This window comes from Heliangelus exortis, chromosome 18 (genome assembly GCF_036169615.1).
Source record: "Heliangelus exortis chromosome 18, bHelExo1.hap1, whole genome shotgun sequence".
Classification (NCBI taxonomy): Eukaryota; Metazoa; Chordata; class Aves; order Apodiformes; family Trochilidae; genus Heliangelus; species Heliangelus exortis.
Window position 1 is genome coordinate 1,142,546 of NC_092439.1, and position 12,664 is coordinate 1,155,209.

General features: G+C 63.1%; 2 protein-coding genes across 2 annotated transcripts; one reads left to right on the plus strand and one right to left on the minus strand.

Annotated features, from left to right (window-relative positions):
• The first annotated feature begins 661 nt into the window (after positions 1-661).
• On the plus strand, positions 662-6,254 carry FNTB (farnesyltransferase, CAAX box, subunit beta). The gene is made up of 12 exons (XM_071762406.1): positions 662-895; positions 1,460-1,524; positions 1,863-1,935; positions 2,177-2,268; positions 2,822-2,968; positions 3,067-3,150; positions 3,256-3,342; positions 3,439-3,568; positions 3,699-3,831; positions 4,780-4,891; positions 4,993-5,194; positions 5,892-6,254. Exons 1-12 carry the CDS (start codon positions 728-730, stop codon positions 6,159-6,161), a joined length of 1,563 nt encoding a protein of 520 aa, XP_071618507.1. The 5' UTR covers positions 662-727; the 3' UTR covers positions 6,162-6,254.
• A 968-nt stretch (positions 6,255-7,222) lies between these two features.
• On the minus strand, positions 7,223-11,815 carry MAX (MYC associated factor X). The gene is given in 6 exon segments (XM_071761888.1): positions 7,223-7,442; positions 7,445-7,459; positions 7,569-7,699; positions 9,137-9,243; positions 11,534-11,560; positions 11,765-11,815. Coding segments are annotated over 6 exon segments (489 nt in total). The 5' UTR covers positions 11,801-11,815; the 3' UTR covers positions 7,223-7,269.
• Between the last annotated feature and the right edge of the window lie 849 nt (positions 11,816-12,664).

Sequence of the window (12,664 nt, forward strand, 5' to 3'; positions counted from 1 at the left end):
TTACCGGGGGTGGAGCGGGTGCTGGAGCAGGGGTGTCGCGGGGGATGCTGTGGGGACGGAGTGGGACACCGGGGGGGACACCGGGGATGCGCTGGGAGGTGCTGAGGGGATGGGCAGGACACGGAGGGCGCAGAGCGCGGAGCAGCCCGGGGGGCAGCACTGGGGGACACGGGGGGACACGGGGGGACACGGGGGGGACACCAGAGAGACCGCCAGGAGAGGGGGGGGGACACACACGTGCGGAGGGGCCGCGGGGGACACTGGGGACCCGCGGGGACACCCCCGGCGGGACTTGGGGGGACACAGAGGGGGCACGGGACAGCGTCGTGGTGACGTCACCCTGCAGTGACACCCCCCCCCCACGAGTGACGTCACGCAGCGACCCCCTGCAGTGTCCCTCGGCGAGATGAGGCAATGCCGCAGGGTGATGACGCCACAAGCCTCCGCTCTGTTAGCCAGCCCCCCAGCATGACGTCACGCCGCCGTGACGCAACGCCCGGCCCTCCCCGCTCCACTGCGCATGAGGGGGCGTGGTCAGTGGAGGGAGGGCGGGGTGTAGAAGGGCGTGACCAAGCATGGGCGTGGTCACTCGTGGGCGTGGCTTCACCCGGACGGGGGGGGGTGTGGTATATCTGAGGGGCGTGGTATATGAAGGGGGCGTGGCCACGTGTCCCCCCACGGCCGCCGTCGTCCCCGCTGCCCCCCGCCGGCGCGCGCCGCCCGCAGCATGGCGGGAGCCAACCCCCCCCCGCACCCCACCCCGCACCCAAACCCGCACCCAGCCCCGCATCCCCCCCAGCACCCCCCTCAGCACCCACCCCCGCACCCCTCCCCTCCCGCCGGGCGGCGGCGGCTGCGGGACGATGGGGTCCGGACCCGCACATCGGTGGAGCAGGTGGGGCGTGGGCGTGGGCGTGGGGTGCCGGGGGGTGCCGTGGGGCCTGGCTATGAGGTGCTGTGGGGTGCCGGGGGGTGTGGGGTGCCTGGGGTGGGGGCGGGCTATAGGGTGCCGTGGGGCTGCGATATTGGATACCGTGGGGCCATGGACTGTGGGGTGCCGTGGGGCTTGGCTGTGGGGCGTGGGGCTGGGCTATGGGGTGCCGTGGGGCTGGGTTATGGGGTGCCGTGGGGTTGGGTTATGGGGTGCCGTGGGACTTGGCTGTGGGGTGCCGTGGGGCTGGGTTATGGGGTGCCGTGGGGCTGGGATATTGGATGCCGTGGGGGTGCTCCGTGGGGCAATGTGGGTCCGTGCTGTGGGGTTGGCTCTGAGGGCTCCCGTGGGGCCGGGTGATCCCTGCCCCAGTCCCGTCCCACCCGGGTCACACGGGGGAGTGGAAGGGGTGGGGCCTGGGGGGTTCTCCCGGTGTTTCTTCATCCCGGGGGGGTCCCGGGGGTGGGTTAGGGGGGGACAGAGCCTCTCCCCGGAGCTGAGTGGGGGTTTTGTCCCCACTGGTGGCAGAGCAAGGTGGAGGACATGGTGCAGGAGGTGCTGGACGCCTACAGGACCAACCAGCGCCTGCCCCAGTGAGTCCCTGCGGGGCAGAAATGGGGATAAAGGCACCAAATCCCCCAAAAATGCCCCAGATGTCCCCTCCTCGGTCCCTGGTGTCCCCTCCACCATCCCCAGTCCCTGGTGTCCCCCCTATTCAATCCCAGGTCCCCACCAGTCCTGGGTCCATGAGTGTCCCCCCCTCATCTTCCCTGGTCCCTGGTGTCCCCCTCATGTCCCTGGTGTCCCCTTCCCAATCCCCAGTCCCTGGTGTCCCCTCTCTTCAATCCCAGGTCCCCGGTGTCCCCACCAGTCCTGGGTCCATCAGTGTCCCCCCCTGGTGTCCCCTCCCCATCCCTGCCATCCCCCCCAGGTACGTCCTGCAGAGGGAGAAGCATTTCCATTACCTGAAGCGAGGCCTCCGGCAGCTCACCGAAGCCTACGAGGTAGGGGTGACACACGGGTGACACACGGGTGACACGCAGGTGACACCACCCTCCCCACCCCTGGGGACACATAGAAACCTTTTTTATTTTGGGGAGTCATCACCCACCCCCGGGGACACCCAGAAAAGAAAGGGGTTCCTCGTTCTCCCTGTGGTGAAGCTCTGTCCCCCCGTGTCCCCCCGTGTCCCCTCATGTCCCCCCGTGTCCCCCTGTCCCCTCGTGTCCCCTCGTGTCCCCTCAGTGTCTGGATGCCAGCCGCCCGTGGCTTTGCTACTGGATCCTGCACAGCCTGGAGCTGCTGGATGAGCCCATTTCCGAGGCTGTCTGCTCTGAGTAAGTGACACCAAGGCCACCCCGGGGCCCGGGGGGTGACCCTGGAGGTGCCACATGACTGCCAGAGGTGCCACCTCCCGCTGTCCCCGCGCTGGGGGTGGCACAGGGACGCTTTGTGTCCCGTCAATGCCCCTTGTTCTGTGCCAGCTCCTCGTGACGGGGGGGGAGTGGGGGGACAGGGACAGAAAAGCCCTTGCTGGGACATGGGGGGGGGACAGAGACAGTGACAGGAGGGGGCTCAGTCACCCAGGGGGGGCTGGGGAGTGACAAGATCCTTGCCCACCTTGTCCCCCACCTTGTCCCTATCCTCTCCTCATCTTGTCCCCAACCTTGTCCCCATCCTCTCCCCACCTTGTCCCCAACCTTGTCCCTGTCCCCTTCCCCATCTTGTCCCCCACCTTGTCCCCATCCCCTCCCCACCTTGTCCCCAACTCTGTCCCTGCCCTTCCCCATCTTGTCCCCTCCCCATCCTGTCTATGTCCCTCCCTGCCTTAACCTTGTCCCCTCCCCACTTTGTCCCTGTCCCCTCCCTGTCCCTGTCCCCTCCCTGCAGTGTCTGTCAGTTCCTGGGACGCTGCCAGAGCCCCCAGGGAGGTTTTGGGGGGGGTCCTGGCCAGCACCCCCACCTCGCCCCCACCTACGCCGCCGTCAGCGCCCTCTGCATCATCGGCACCCAGGAAGCCTACGGGGTCATTGACAGGTACAGGGGGGACAGGGAGGGGACAGGGTGGTCCTGGGGGGGGTCAGGGGGTGTGTGTGTGTCCCCCGTGACCCCCCCTGTCCCCCTGTGCCCCCCAGGAAGAAGCTGCTGCAGTACCTGCACTCCCTGAAGCAGCCGGATGGCTCCTTCCTCATGCACCTGGGGGGCGAGGTGGATGTCAGGTGGGCTCCTGGGCTTGTTGGGGACAAGGGGGGGGATTTTCTGGGGGTCCTGAACCCCCTTTTTGATGTGTCCCCCCCAAAAAAAAAAACCCCAAACCCCTCCAGGAGTGCCTACTGTGCCGCTGCTGTCGCCTCCCTCACCAACATCCTCACCCCGGAGCTCTTTGCTGGCACAGCCGAGTGGATTGCCAGGTGAGGGACAGGGTGGATGGAAGGGGACAACCTGGGCTGGTGGTGACATCCCTCATCCCGGTGACATCCTTGTCCTTGTCCCCGTGTGTCTCCCAGGTGCCAAAACTGGGAGGGTGGCATCGGGGGGGTGCCCGGGATGGAAGCTCACGGTGGTTACACCTTCTGTGGTTTGGCTGCCTTGGTCATCCTCAAGCAGGAGCAGCTCCTCAACCTCCAGAATTTGTTGGTGAGGTGCCCACCCCCTCCCTCCCTCCCTCACCTCTGCTCTCCCCAACCCTGAGGTTTGGAGGGGGCTTTTTTTGGGGGGGGGGTCAGGTCCCCTCCAAAGGGTCCCCCGTGTCCCCCTCCCCGCGCAGCGCTGGGTGACAGCTCGGCAGATGAGGTTTGAAGGTGGCTTCCAGGGAAGGTGCAACAAGCTGGTGGATGGGTGCTACTCCTTCTGGCAGGCTGGGCTCCTGCCACTGCTCCACAGAGCCCTCCACGCCAGGGGTGAGTCTGACACTGGGGGGGGGACACTCCCACGGCCCCCAGAATGTCCCCTCTGGAGTGGGATGGAGGGGGGAACCGTGTGTGGAGCTGAGGGTCCTCGTTGTTTGGGGGTCTCTTCCTTCCCTATGGGGTTTGAGCAAACTTTTGACCACCTGCTGGTGATGTCCTCTGGGTGGGGGGACACCCACAGCACCCAAAATGTCCCCTCTGGAGTGGGATGGAGGTGGGAACCATGTGTGGAGCTGAGGGTTCCTCTTATTTGGGGGTTTCCTCCTTCCCTCTGGGGTTTGAGCAAAGTTTTGACCATCTGCTGGTGATGTCCCCAAAATGTCCCCTCCAGGGTGGGTTGAAGGTGGGGACCATGTGTGGAGCTGGGGGTCCCTGTTATCTGGGGGCCTCCCAATCCCTGTGGGATTTGAGCAAAGTTTTGACCACCTGCTGGTGATGTCCCCAGGGTGGGGGGACACCCATGGTCCCCAAAATGTCCCCTCCAGGGGGGATGGAGGTGGGAATCGTGTGGAGCTGGGGGTCCCCATTTTTGGGGGGCTTCTTCCTTCCCTGTGGGATTTTACCAAACTTTTGACCACCTGCTGGTGATGTCCCCAGGGTGGGGGGACACCCACAGCACCCAAAATGTCCCCTTCAAAGTGGGTTGAAGTTGGGGACCCCATGTGGAGCTGAGTCCCTGTTATTTGGGGGTTTCCTGCTTCCTTGTGGAATTTTAGCAAACTTTTGACCACCTGCTGGTGATGTCCCCAAAATGTCCCCTCCAGGGGGGGCTGAAGGAGGGACAGACATCCCCATGGCCCCATTTTTGGGGGCCTCCTCCTTCCCTGCAGGATTTTCTCAGCCAGGTGTTGGTGGCTCCTTAAGGCTGGTGGTGGTGGGGGGGGGTCTCATCACTTGGGGGGGGGTCTCATCACCCCAAATCTCCTTCCCTGTCCCCAGGTGACCCAGCTCTGGGGATGACCCAGTGGATGTTCAGCCAGGCAGCTCTCCAGGAGTACATCCTGCTCTGCTGCCAGTGCCCAGCTGGGGGGCTGCTGGACAAACCTGGCAAGTGGGTACCTGTCCTGGGGAGGGGGACACCTCACTGCCTGGGGCTGGGGCTGCCTGGGTGTCCCCAGTGTCCCAAAAAAAAAAAAAAAATTCCTTTTCCAGGTCCAGAGATTTCTACCACACTTGTTACTGCCTGAGTGGCTTGGCCATCGCCCAGCACTTTGGCAGTGGGGAGCTGCACCACGAGTGGGTCCTGGGGGGGCCTGAAAATCGTTCTGGTAGGTGCTGCTGCTCCACCTCCCCCAGCCAAAAAAAACCCCAAATCTCCTTTATTTGGGGGTGTGGGGTGAGGAGAAGCTCAATGTGAGCTGGTGAGGAGAAGACAAGAAAGCCAAATGTGTCCTGCAGGTCAAGGGGAGGGGGGAAATGTCCCATTTCCCAGGAAAAGTGGGTCCAGTTGGGGGGTCCCCAACACCAAGGAGCTGATGGGGGGGCTGGAGCCAGGCTGAGAGTTGGGGGTCAGCCTGGAGAAGGGTCCAGGGAGACCTCAGAGCACCTCCAGTGACAAAGGGGCTGCAGGAAAACTGGGGAGGGATTTGGGATAATGGAGGGATGGGATGAGGGGAATGGATTTGAACTGGGAGAGGGGAGAGTGAGGATGGATTAGGGTGAAGTTCTTTGGGGTGAGGGTGCTGAGCCCCTGGGTGCCCCCAGAAGTTCCTCCCAGTGACAAAGGGGCTGCAGGAAAACTGGGGAGGGATTTGGATAATGGAGGGATGGGATGAGGAGGGAAGGGATTGGAAGTGGAAGAGGGGAGAGTGAGGATGGAGCTGAGGCAAAGCTCCCCCTGAGGGAGCAGGAAAGAGGGGACAGGGAGAGGAATTTCTCTGGATCCTCTTCTTCCCCACTGACCCATCTAAAGGAGGGGCTTGGGATAAGGGTCTGGAGGGCTGGGATGAGGTGGGATGGATCCAAGCTGGAAATGGGGAGAGTGAGAGGAGCTCTGAGGTCAAAATGAGGGGGGTGAGACCCTGGGAGAGGTTTTTTTTTTTTTTTTGGAGGGGGGAGAATTTATGGACGATGGAGATGTTGCCAGCCAAGTGGGGTCTTTGGCAGAAGTCCCCCAGCAGGGGGGTTGCACTCAGCTGATTTTTAGGGTCCTTCCCACCCCCTCCCCCCCCCCCATCTGGGTGCTCTCCCCCTCTCTCCTGCAGCAGCCCACCCACCCTGTCTACAACATCTGCCCAGAGAAGGTGGTGAGGGCCGTTCTCCACTTCCTCGAGCACCCAGTGCCCACCCTGGAGGACCCCCCCGAGGGCCACGCTGAGTAAAGTGGGTGCTGCAGCCCCCTCCACCCCCTCCCCGGAGCAGCCCCGTGCCTGGCAGCCCCCCCCCGTGGGTGTTCCAGGTCCCTCAGGGTGCTAAAATACCAAAAAAAAAAAAAAAAAAAAAAAAAAAAAAAAAATCTTCTTGCTGCCCGGGGCTTTTTTTTTTTTTCTTTTTTTCTTTTTTTTTTTTCTCCTTTTTTGGCATCAATCAAGCAAACCACCAGCTGGGGCAGCAGAAGTGACCAGTGCCACCACCAGGGACACAGGGAGGAGGGGGGCAAGAGGTGACACCTCAATAACCCACGTCCTGACCAGGAGACAAATGTGATGGTTTTTGGGGTGGTTTTTGTCGTTTTGTTTGTTGGTTTTTTTGTGGTTTTTTTTGTTTCCTTTTTTGTTTAAATTTTATTATTTATAGTCTTATAGTAAAGGGAAGCCTTAACTTGCAAGACAACTCTGGGCAGTATGTACAACATACCTTAAGATCCATGGAATGAATGGCATAAAATGGGGCTGGGGGGGTTGGGAGGGGTCACCTGGAGGGGCTGGGTGTCACCTGGGGGTGGGGGTGGGGGGCTTGGGTGTCACCTATGGGGTGGGGAGGGGCCACTAAAAACATGAGGGAGATGGAGGGGGAAGGGAGAGGGACAAGCAGCCCACCCTGGCCTGTCCCCCCCACCCCTCCCTGGGGGGGATTGCAGGAAATAAATAGCAAGACCCCCCCCTCAAAAATTCATGTGTGTGGGGGGGTGGGCACAGCTCCCTGTGGGGTTTTTTTTTTTTTTTTTTTGAGGGGAGGGGGCTCAGGGAGGGTTAAGGGGGGCAGGAGGGGGGGGGCTGCCCCCTTTGGCTCGGCCTGCCGTGGTCCCTGGTATAAATAGAAACATTCCTATAAAATCCCAATAAAAGGGGGCTGGCTAATTGTGGGAGGGGGGTGTCACCCTCCCCTTAGACCCCCCCCCTGAGTCTTTGAGGCCTCGGCTGGCCCCGTCAGAGTGATGAGAGGAGGGAAAAGGGTTGGGAAGCAGGGGCTGGGAAGCTGCAGTCCGAGAGCTTCTAGGAGAGGAGGGCGAGAGTCTGTAGGCTGAGGGGGGGGGTGGGGAGGGGTCTCCTAACTGGCCTCCATCCGGAGTTTCTTCCTGTTCTGGGGTTCTTCAGGTTCTGAGTCAGAACTGGAGTCGGAACCACCGTCGAAAGCTGAGATGGTGCCTCCCTTGGGGTTGGTGTAGAGGGTGGGAGCATCCGAGGCCGGGAAGTTGGCTTGGAGCTGGGCGCTCGACCGGCCTTCTCCAGAGCCCGCACTGGGGACAGGGCCGCAGGCACTTGGTCACCTTCTCCACCCCTTTTTTTTGCTTCCTCCCCCTCTCCCCCTTTTTGGGATAAGGTGTTTTGGGTTCTTTCCAAGCTCACCTTGCTGTTCCAAGAGGGCATTTTGCCTCTTGAGGTCGTCGATGTCCTGCTGGTGCGTGTGGTTTTTCCGGCGCATGTACTGGATGTACTCTGTGGCTTTGTCCAGGATTTGGGCCCGGGATGCCTGTTGCAATAGTGGGAAAAGGACAGGAAGCCAGATAAAGACCTTGTTTTGTGGGATCATCCCGTTCCCTTCCCTGCATTCAGCTGGTTTGGGGTTTGGGTGGGAGCGTGGGGTTTGGGCACCGCCACAAGGGAGGAGGCGGCGCTGGGGGGGGATCCAAGTGGGAAAGTTGGGTTTGGATTCCCATCCTAAAAAAAATGATCCCAAAGGCAGGGGGGGATGGGGTGAGGGATTTGAGCCCCTCTGGGAGTGCTGATGGGGGGGGAGAGAGAAGGTTTCCAGGGAACTCAAGGGGGAGGAATGGGCAGGAAGCGGGCAAGGAACGGGAAGGGAAGGGCAGAGAATGAGGTGGGAATGGGCAGGGAATGGATAAGGAATCTGCCAGGAATGGGCAAGGAATGGGTGGGGAAAGGGCAAGGAAGCAGTAGGGGATGCCCATCAGGGAATGGACAAGGAACCTGCAAGGAATGGGTAAGGAATTGGTAGGGGAAGGAATCAGTAGGGGATGGGCAGGGAACTGTCAGGGAACGGTCAAGGAACCTGCAAGGAATGGGTGGGGAAAGGGCAGGGAATGAGCAGGGAAAAAGCAGGGAACAGGCAAGGAATGGGTGGGGAAAAAGCAGGGAACAGGCAAAGAATGGGTGGGGAAAGGGCAGGGAATGGGTGGGGAAAAAGCAGGGAACAGGCAAGGAATGGGTGGGGAAAGGGCAGGGAATGGGTGGGGAAAAAGCAGGGAACAGGCAAGGAATGGGTGGGGAAAGGGCAGGGAATGGGTGGGGAAAAAGCAGGGAACAGGCAAGGAATGGGTGGGGAAAGGGCAGGGAATGGGTGGGGAAAAGCAGGGAACAGGCAAGGAATGGGTGGGGAAAGGGCAGGGAACTGACAGAAAGAACTGTTGAGGAGTAGACAAGGAACATGGAAAAAATGGGCAAGGAAAAGGCAGGGAACTGTCAAAGAACAGGCATGGAATTGGTGTGGAAAGGGCAGGGAATAGGCAAGGAAGAAGCAGGGAACAGGCAAGGAATGGGGGGGGAAAGGGCAGGGAATGAGCAAGGAACTGGCAGAGAATGGGCAGGGAATTGGTGGGGAAAAGGCAAGGAAGAAGCAGGGAACAGGCATGGAATTGGGGGGGGAAAGGGCAGGGAATGAGCAAGGAAAAAGCAGGGAACAGGCAAGGAACTGGTGTGGAAAGGGCAGGGAATGAGCAAAGAAAAAGCAGGGAATAGGCACGGAATTGGTGGGGAATGGGCAAGGAATGAGCAAGGAAGAAGCAGGGAACAGGCACGGAACTGGCAGAGACTGGGCAGGGAATTGTTGGGGAAAAGGCAAGGAACGGGCAGGAATTGTTGGGGAGGGGGCAGGAATTGTGTCTCAGCTGTGCCCCCCCCTCCTCGTGGTGCCCCGGGGGGGGAGGGGGGGCTGGTGCCACGCTCCCCAACCTCACCTTCTCCCCTGGAGGGAGGGGACAGAGTCCCGCAGGCTGTGGAAGCTGTCCTTGATGTGGTCCCTGCGCTTCCGCTCCAGCGCGTTGTGGTGCGCGCGTTTGTCAGCCTGGGGGGGCACGGGGGGCTCAGGCACCTCCTGGGGGGAGCTGACACCTCCTGAGGGGCTCAGGCACCTCCTGGGGGGGCTCAGGCACCTCCTGGGGGGCTCAGGCACCTCCTGGGGGGAGCTGACACCTCCTGGGGGGGATCTGACACCTCCTGGGGGGCTCAGGCACATCCTGGGGGGGCTCAGACACCTCCTGGGGGGATCTGACACCTCCTGGGGGGGCTCAGGCACCTCCTGGGGGGATTTGGCACCCCTGGGGGGGCTCAGACACCTCCTGGGGGGGCTCAGACACCTCCTGGGGGGATCTGACACCTCCTGGGGGGGCTCAGGCACCTCCTGGGGGGGGGGTAACCCCTCCTGGGGGGGGGGCTGACACCTCCTGGGTGGGATCTGACACCCTTGGGGGGGGATCTGACACCTCCTGGGGGGGCTCAGGCACCTCCTGGGGGGGATCTGACACCTCCTGGGGGGGCTCAGGCACCTCCTGGGGGAGCTGACACCTCCTGGGGGGACTCAGACACCACCTCAGGGGGGGCTGAGACGACCTGGGGGGGCTCAGGCACCTCCTGGGGGGGGGGCTGAGACGACCTGGGGGGGGATCTGACACCACCTGGGAGGCTCAGACACCTCCTGGGGGGGATCGGACACTGCCTGGGGGGATCTGACACCCCTGGGGGGCTCAGACACTACCTGGGGGGGGGGGGCTGGCACCCAAAGAAGTGATCTGGTACCCCAGGGGGGGGGGGTCTGACACCACCTGGGGGGGAATCTGGTACCCAGGGAAGGGATGTGGCACCCAAGGAGGGGGATCTGGCATCCTGGGGGTGGAAATCAAGCACCCAGAAAAGGGATCTGGCATCCTGGGGGTGGAAATCAAGCACCCAGAAAAGGGATCTGGCACCCTGGGGGGGGATTCAGCACCCAACAAAGGGATGTGGCACCCCAAGGGGGGGATGTTGCACCCCAAGGGGGGGGATCTGGCACCCAAGTAGGGATCTGGCCCCCAGGGGTGGGGTTCAGCACCCAAAGAAGGGATCTGGCACCCCAAGGGGGGATGTGGGAAAGTGGAGGCACCCAGGGAGGGGGGAATCCCAGGACCAAGGAGGGGGATCCTGGGACTGAGTGGGGGATCCCAGGAATGAGAGGGGGGTCCTGACCCCCAGAGGGGGATCTGGCACCCATGGGGGGACCCCAGGAATGAGGGGGATCCTGGCACCCATGGGGGGACCCCAGGAATGAGAGGAGGATCCTGGCACCCATGGGGAGACCCTGGGAATGAGAGGAGGATCCTGACACCAAGGAGGAAGGAGGTGAGACCCCAACCCACTCCCCTCACCCCCCAGTTCCAGCCCCCCCCCCCCATTTCCCCCAAGCTCCATAAACCCGGGCAGGGGGAGGGGAGCTGCCAAGTGTCACCCAAGAGGTGACAAAGCCCTGGGGTGGCCCTGGGGGTGGCACTGCCCCCCCTGGGACCCAAGTGCCTCCTGCTGCTTTCAGTTTCCTGCAGCAATTTCCTGCTGCTGGGGGGGTGGGGGGAGCACCCTGCACCCCTCATCCTGCACCCCCCAGGATGTGCTGAACCCCCCCAAAATGCAGCCCCCTCCCCCCCCCCCCCAAACACCCCCATTGTGTCCCCCCCAAAAGCCACGTCCCTGTGTTCTCTCCCCTAAAGACCCCCAGCCCCACAGGACCCCCCCTAAAGTCACCCCCCACCCCCCCAAAACCCAGCCCCACAAGTTCTCCCCTCCCAAAAATCACCTCCCAGGCCCAGCCCCCAAATCTCTCCCCTCAGAAGCCCCTACCCCACAATTGCCCCCCCAAAAGACACAGACACCCCCAAACCCAACCCCAGAGGTGCCCCCCAGCCCACAGGGACCCCCCTTAAATCTCCCCCTCCCCCAAACCCATGACCCCACAACCCCAGCCCCCAAAAGCCCCTACCCACGGTTGCCCCCCTCCCTGAAAGGGACAAACCCAACCCCAGAGGTGCCCCCCACGCTCAGCCCCATAGGGACCCCCAAACCCATCACCCCCCAGCCCCCCCCCGAAACCCAACCCCAGAGGTGCCTCCCACCCTCAGCCCCACAGGGACCCCCCTAAAATCGCCCAAACCCATCACCTCCCAGCCCCCCCACCCCCAACCCCAGAGATGCCTCCCAACCCCCAGCCCCATAGGGACCCCAAACCCATCACCCCCCAACCCCCCCCCCCCAGTTCCTCCCTCCTCCCCATTTTCCCCACGTGCTCCCTGTCCTGGGGAGGGGTGCGGGGGGGCCCCCCGGTGCCATACCGCGGACTGGAACCTCGGCTGCTCCTCCTGAGGGGATCGGGCCCGGGCGGAGGAGGAAGAGGAAGGAGTTTGGGAAAAGGTTGTGGGCGGGGGGGGGGGGGGGGCACCGGGAAACGGGCCCGGGAGAGGCAGGAGAAAGGGAGAAACCCAGCATCCCCCTCCTCCTGCCCTCGGGGGGAGGCGGGGGGAGGCGGGGAGGGTGTTTGGGGCAGGGTTGCGGGGTTTCCTTACGTCGCTTTCCACCTCGATGTCATCGTTGTCGCTCATCGCTCCCGGCCGGGTCAGCCCCGGGCCGCGCCGCCACAACAACAGCCGCCAGCGCGCATGCGCCGGGCGGCGCGCCACGTGACGCCGCTCCCCTCCCCGCGGGGCGCGGGGGGTTGTGGGTGATGTAGTTCGCGGAGGGCGAGACTGCCGTAGGGCTCTGGGGGGCGGGGACTACAACTCCCATAATCCCCCCGCGGTGCCTGCCGGGAGTTGTAGTTCCCACCCCCCCCTTCGGCCTCTGCCTGAGGTGAGGCCGCTGCCTCATGGAGGGCGGCGGGGCCGAGACGACGGCGGCGAAGCACGGAGAGGGCGGAGGAGGTTTTATTGAGCCGAAAGGGAGCGAGGGGAGGCCGGGCAGGTGGGGAGGGGGTGCTGAGGGGGATGAGGGGCCGGCTGGAGGGGTCTGCAGGTGTGGGGAGGGCGGCTGGGGCCTACCTGGGGGGTCCTATAAGGCTGGAATGGGAGCTGGGGGCTGTTTGAGGGGCTGGGGGCCTGTTTGGGGGGGTCTGCAAAGGCTGGAATGGGGGCTGGGGGCTGTTTAGGGGTCTGTGAGCTTGCTGAGGGGGTCTCTGGGTCAGCCTGGGGGGTCTCTGAGTTGGCTTGGGGGGTCTCTGGGTCTCCTTAGGGGGCTGTGGGTCTATCAGGGGGAGTCTGGAAGGCTGGAATGGGGGTCTGGAGGTCTATTTAGGGGGCTGAGCTTGCTGAGGGGATCCCTGGCTCTGCTTGGCGGGGTCTCTGGGTCTGTCTGGAGGTCTGTGGCTGTGTTTGGGGGGCTGTGGGCCTTTTTGGGGGTGTCAGCAAGGCTGGAATGGGGGCTGGGGGGTGTTTAGGGGTCTGTGAGCTTGCTGGGGGGGGTCTCTGCGT

Coding starts and splice junctions, on each gene's coding strand:
- FNTB (XM_071762406.1), top strand. CDS start 728: ATGGCGGGAGCCAACCCCCCCCCGCACCCCACCCCGCACCCAAACCCG. Junction 3,343..3,438: donor ACAGCCGAGTGGATTGCCAG/GTGAGGGACAGG, acceptor TGTGTCTCCCAG/GTGCCAAAACTGGGAGGGTG. Junction 5,195..5,891: donor GGGTGAGGAGAAGCTCAATG/TGAGCTGGTGAG, acceptor TTTTTTTTGGAG/GGGGGAGAATTTATGGACGA.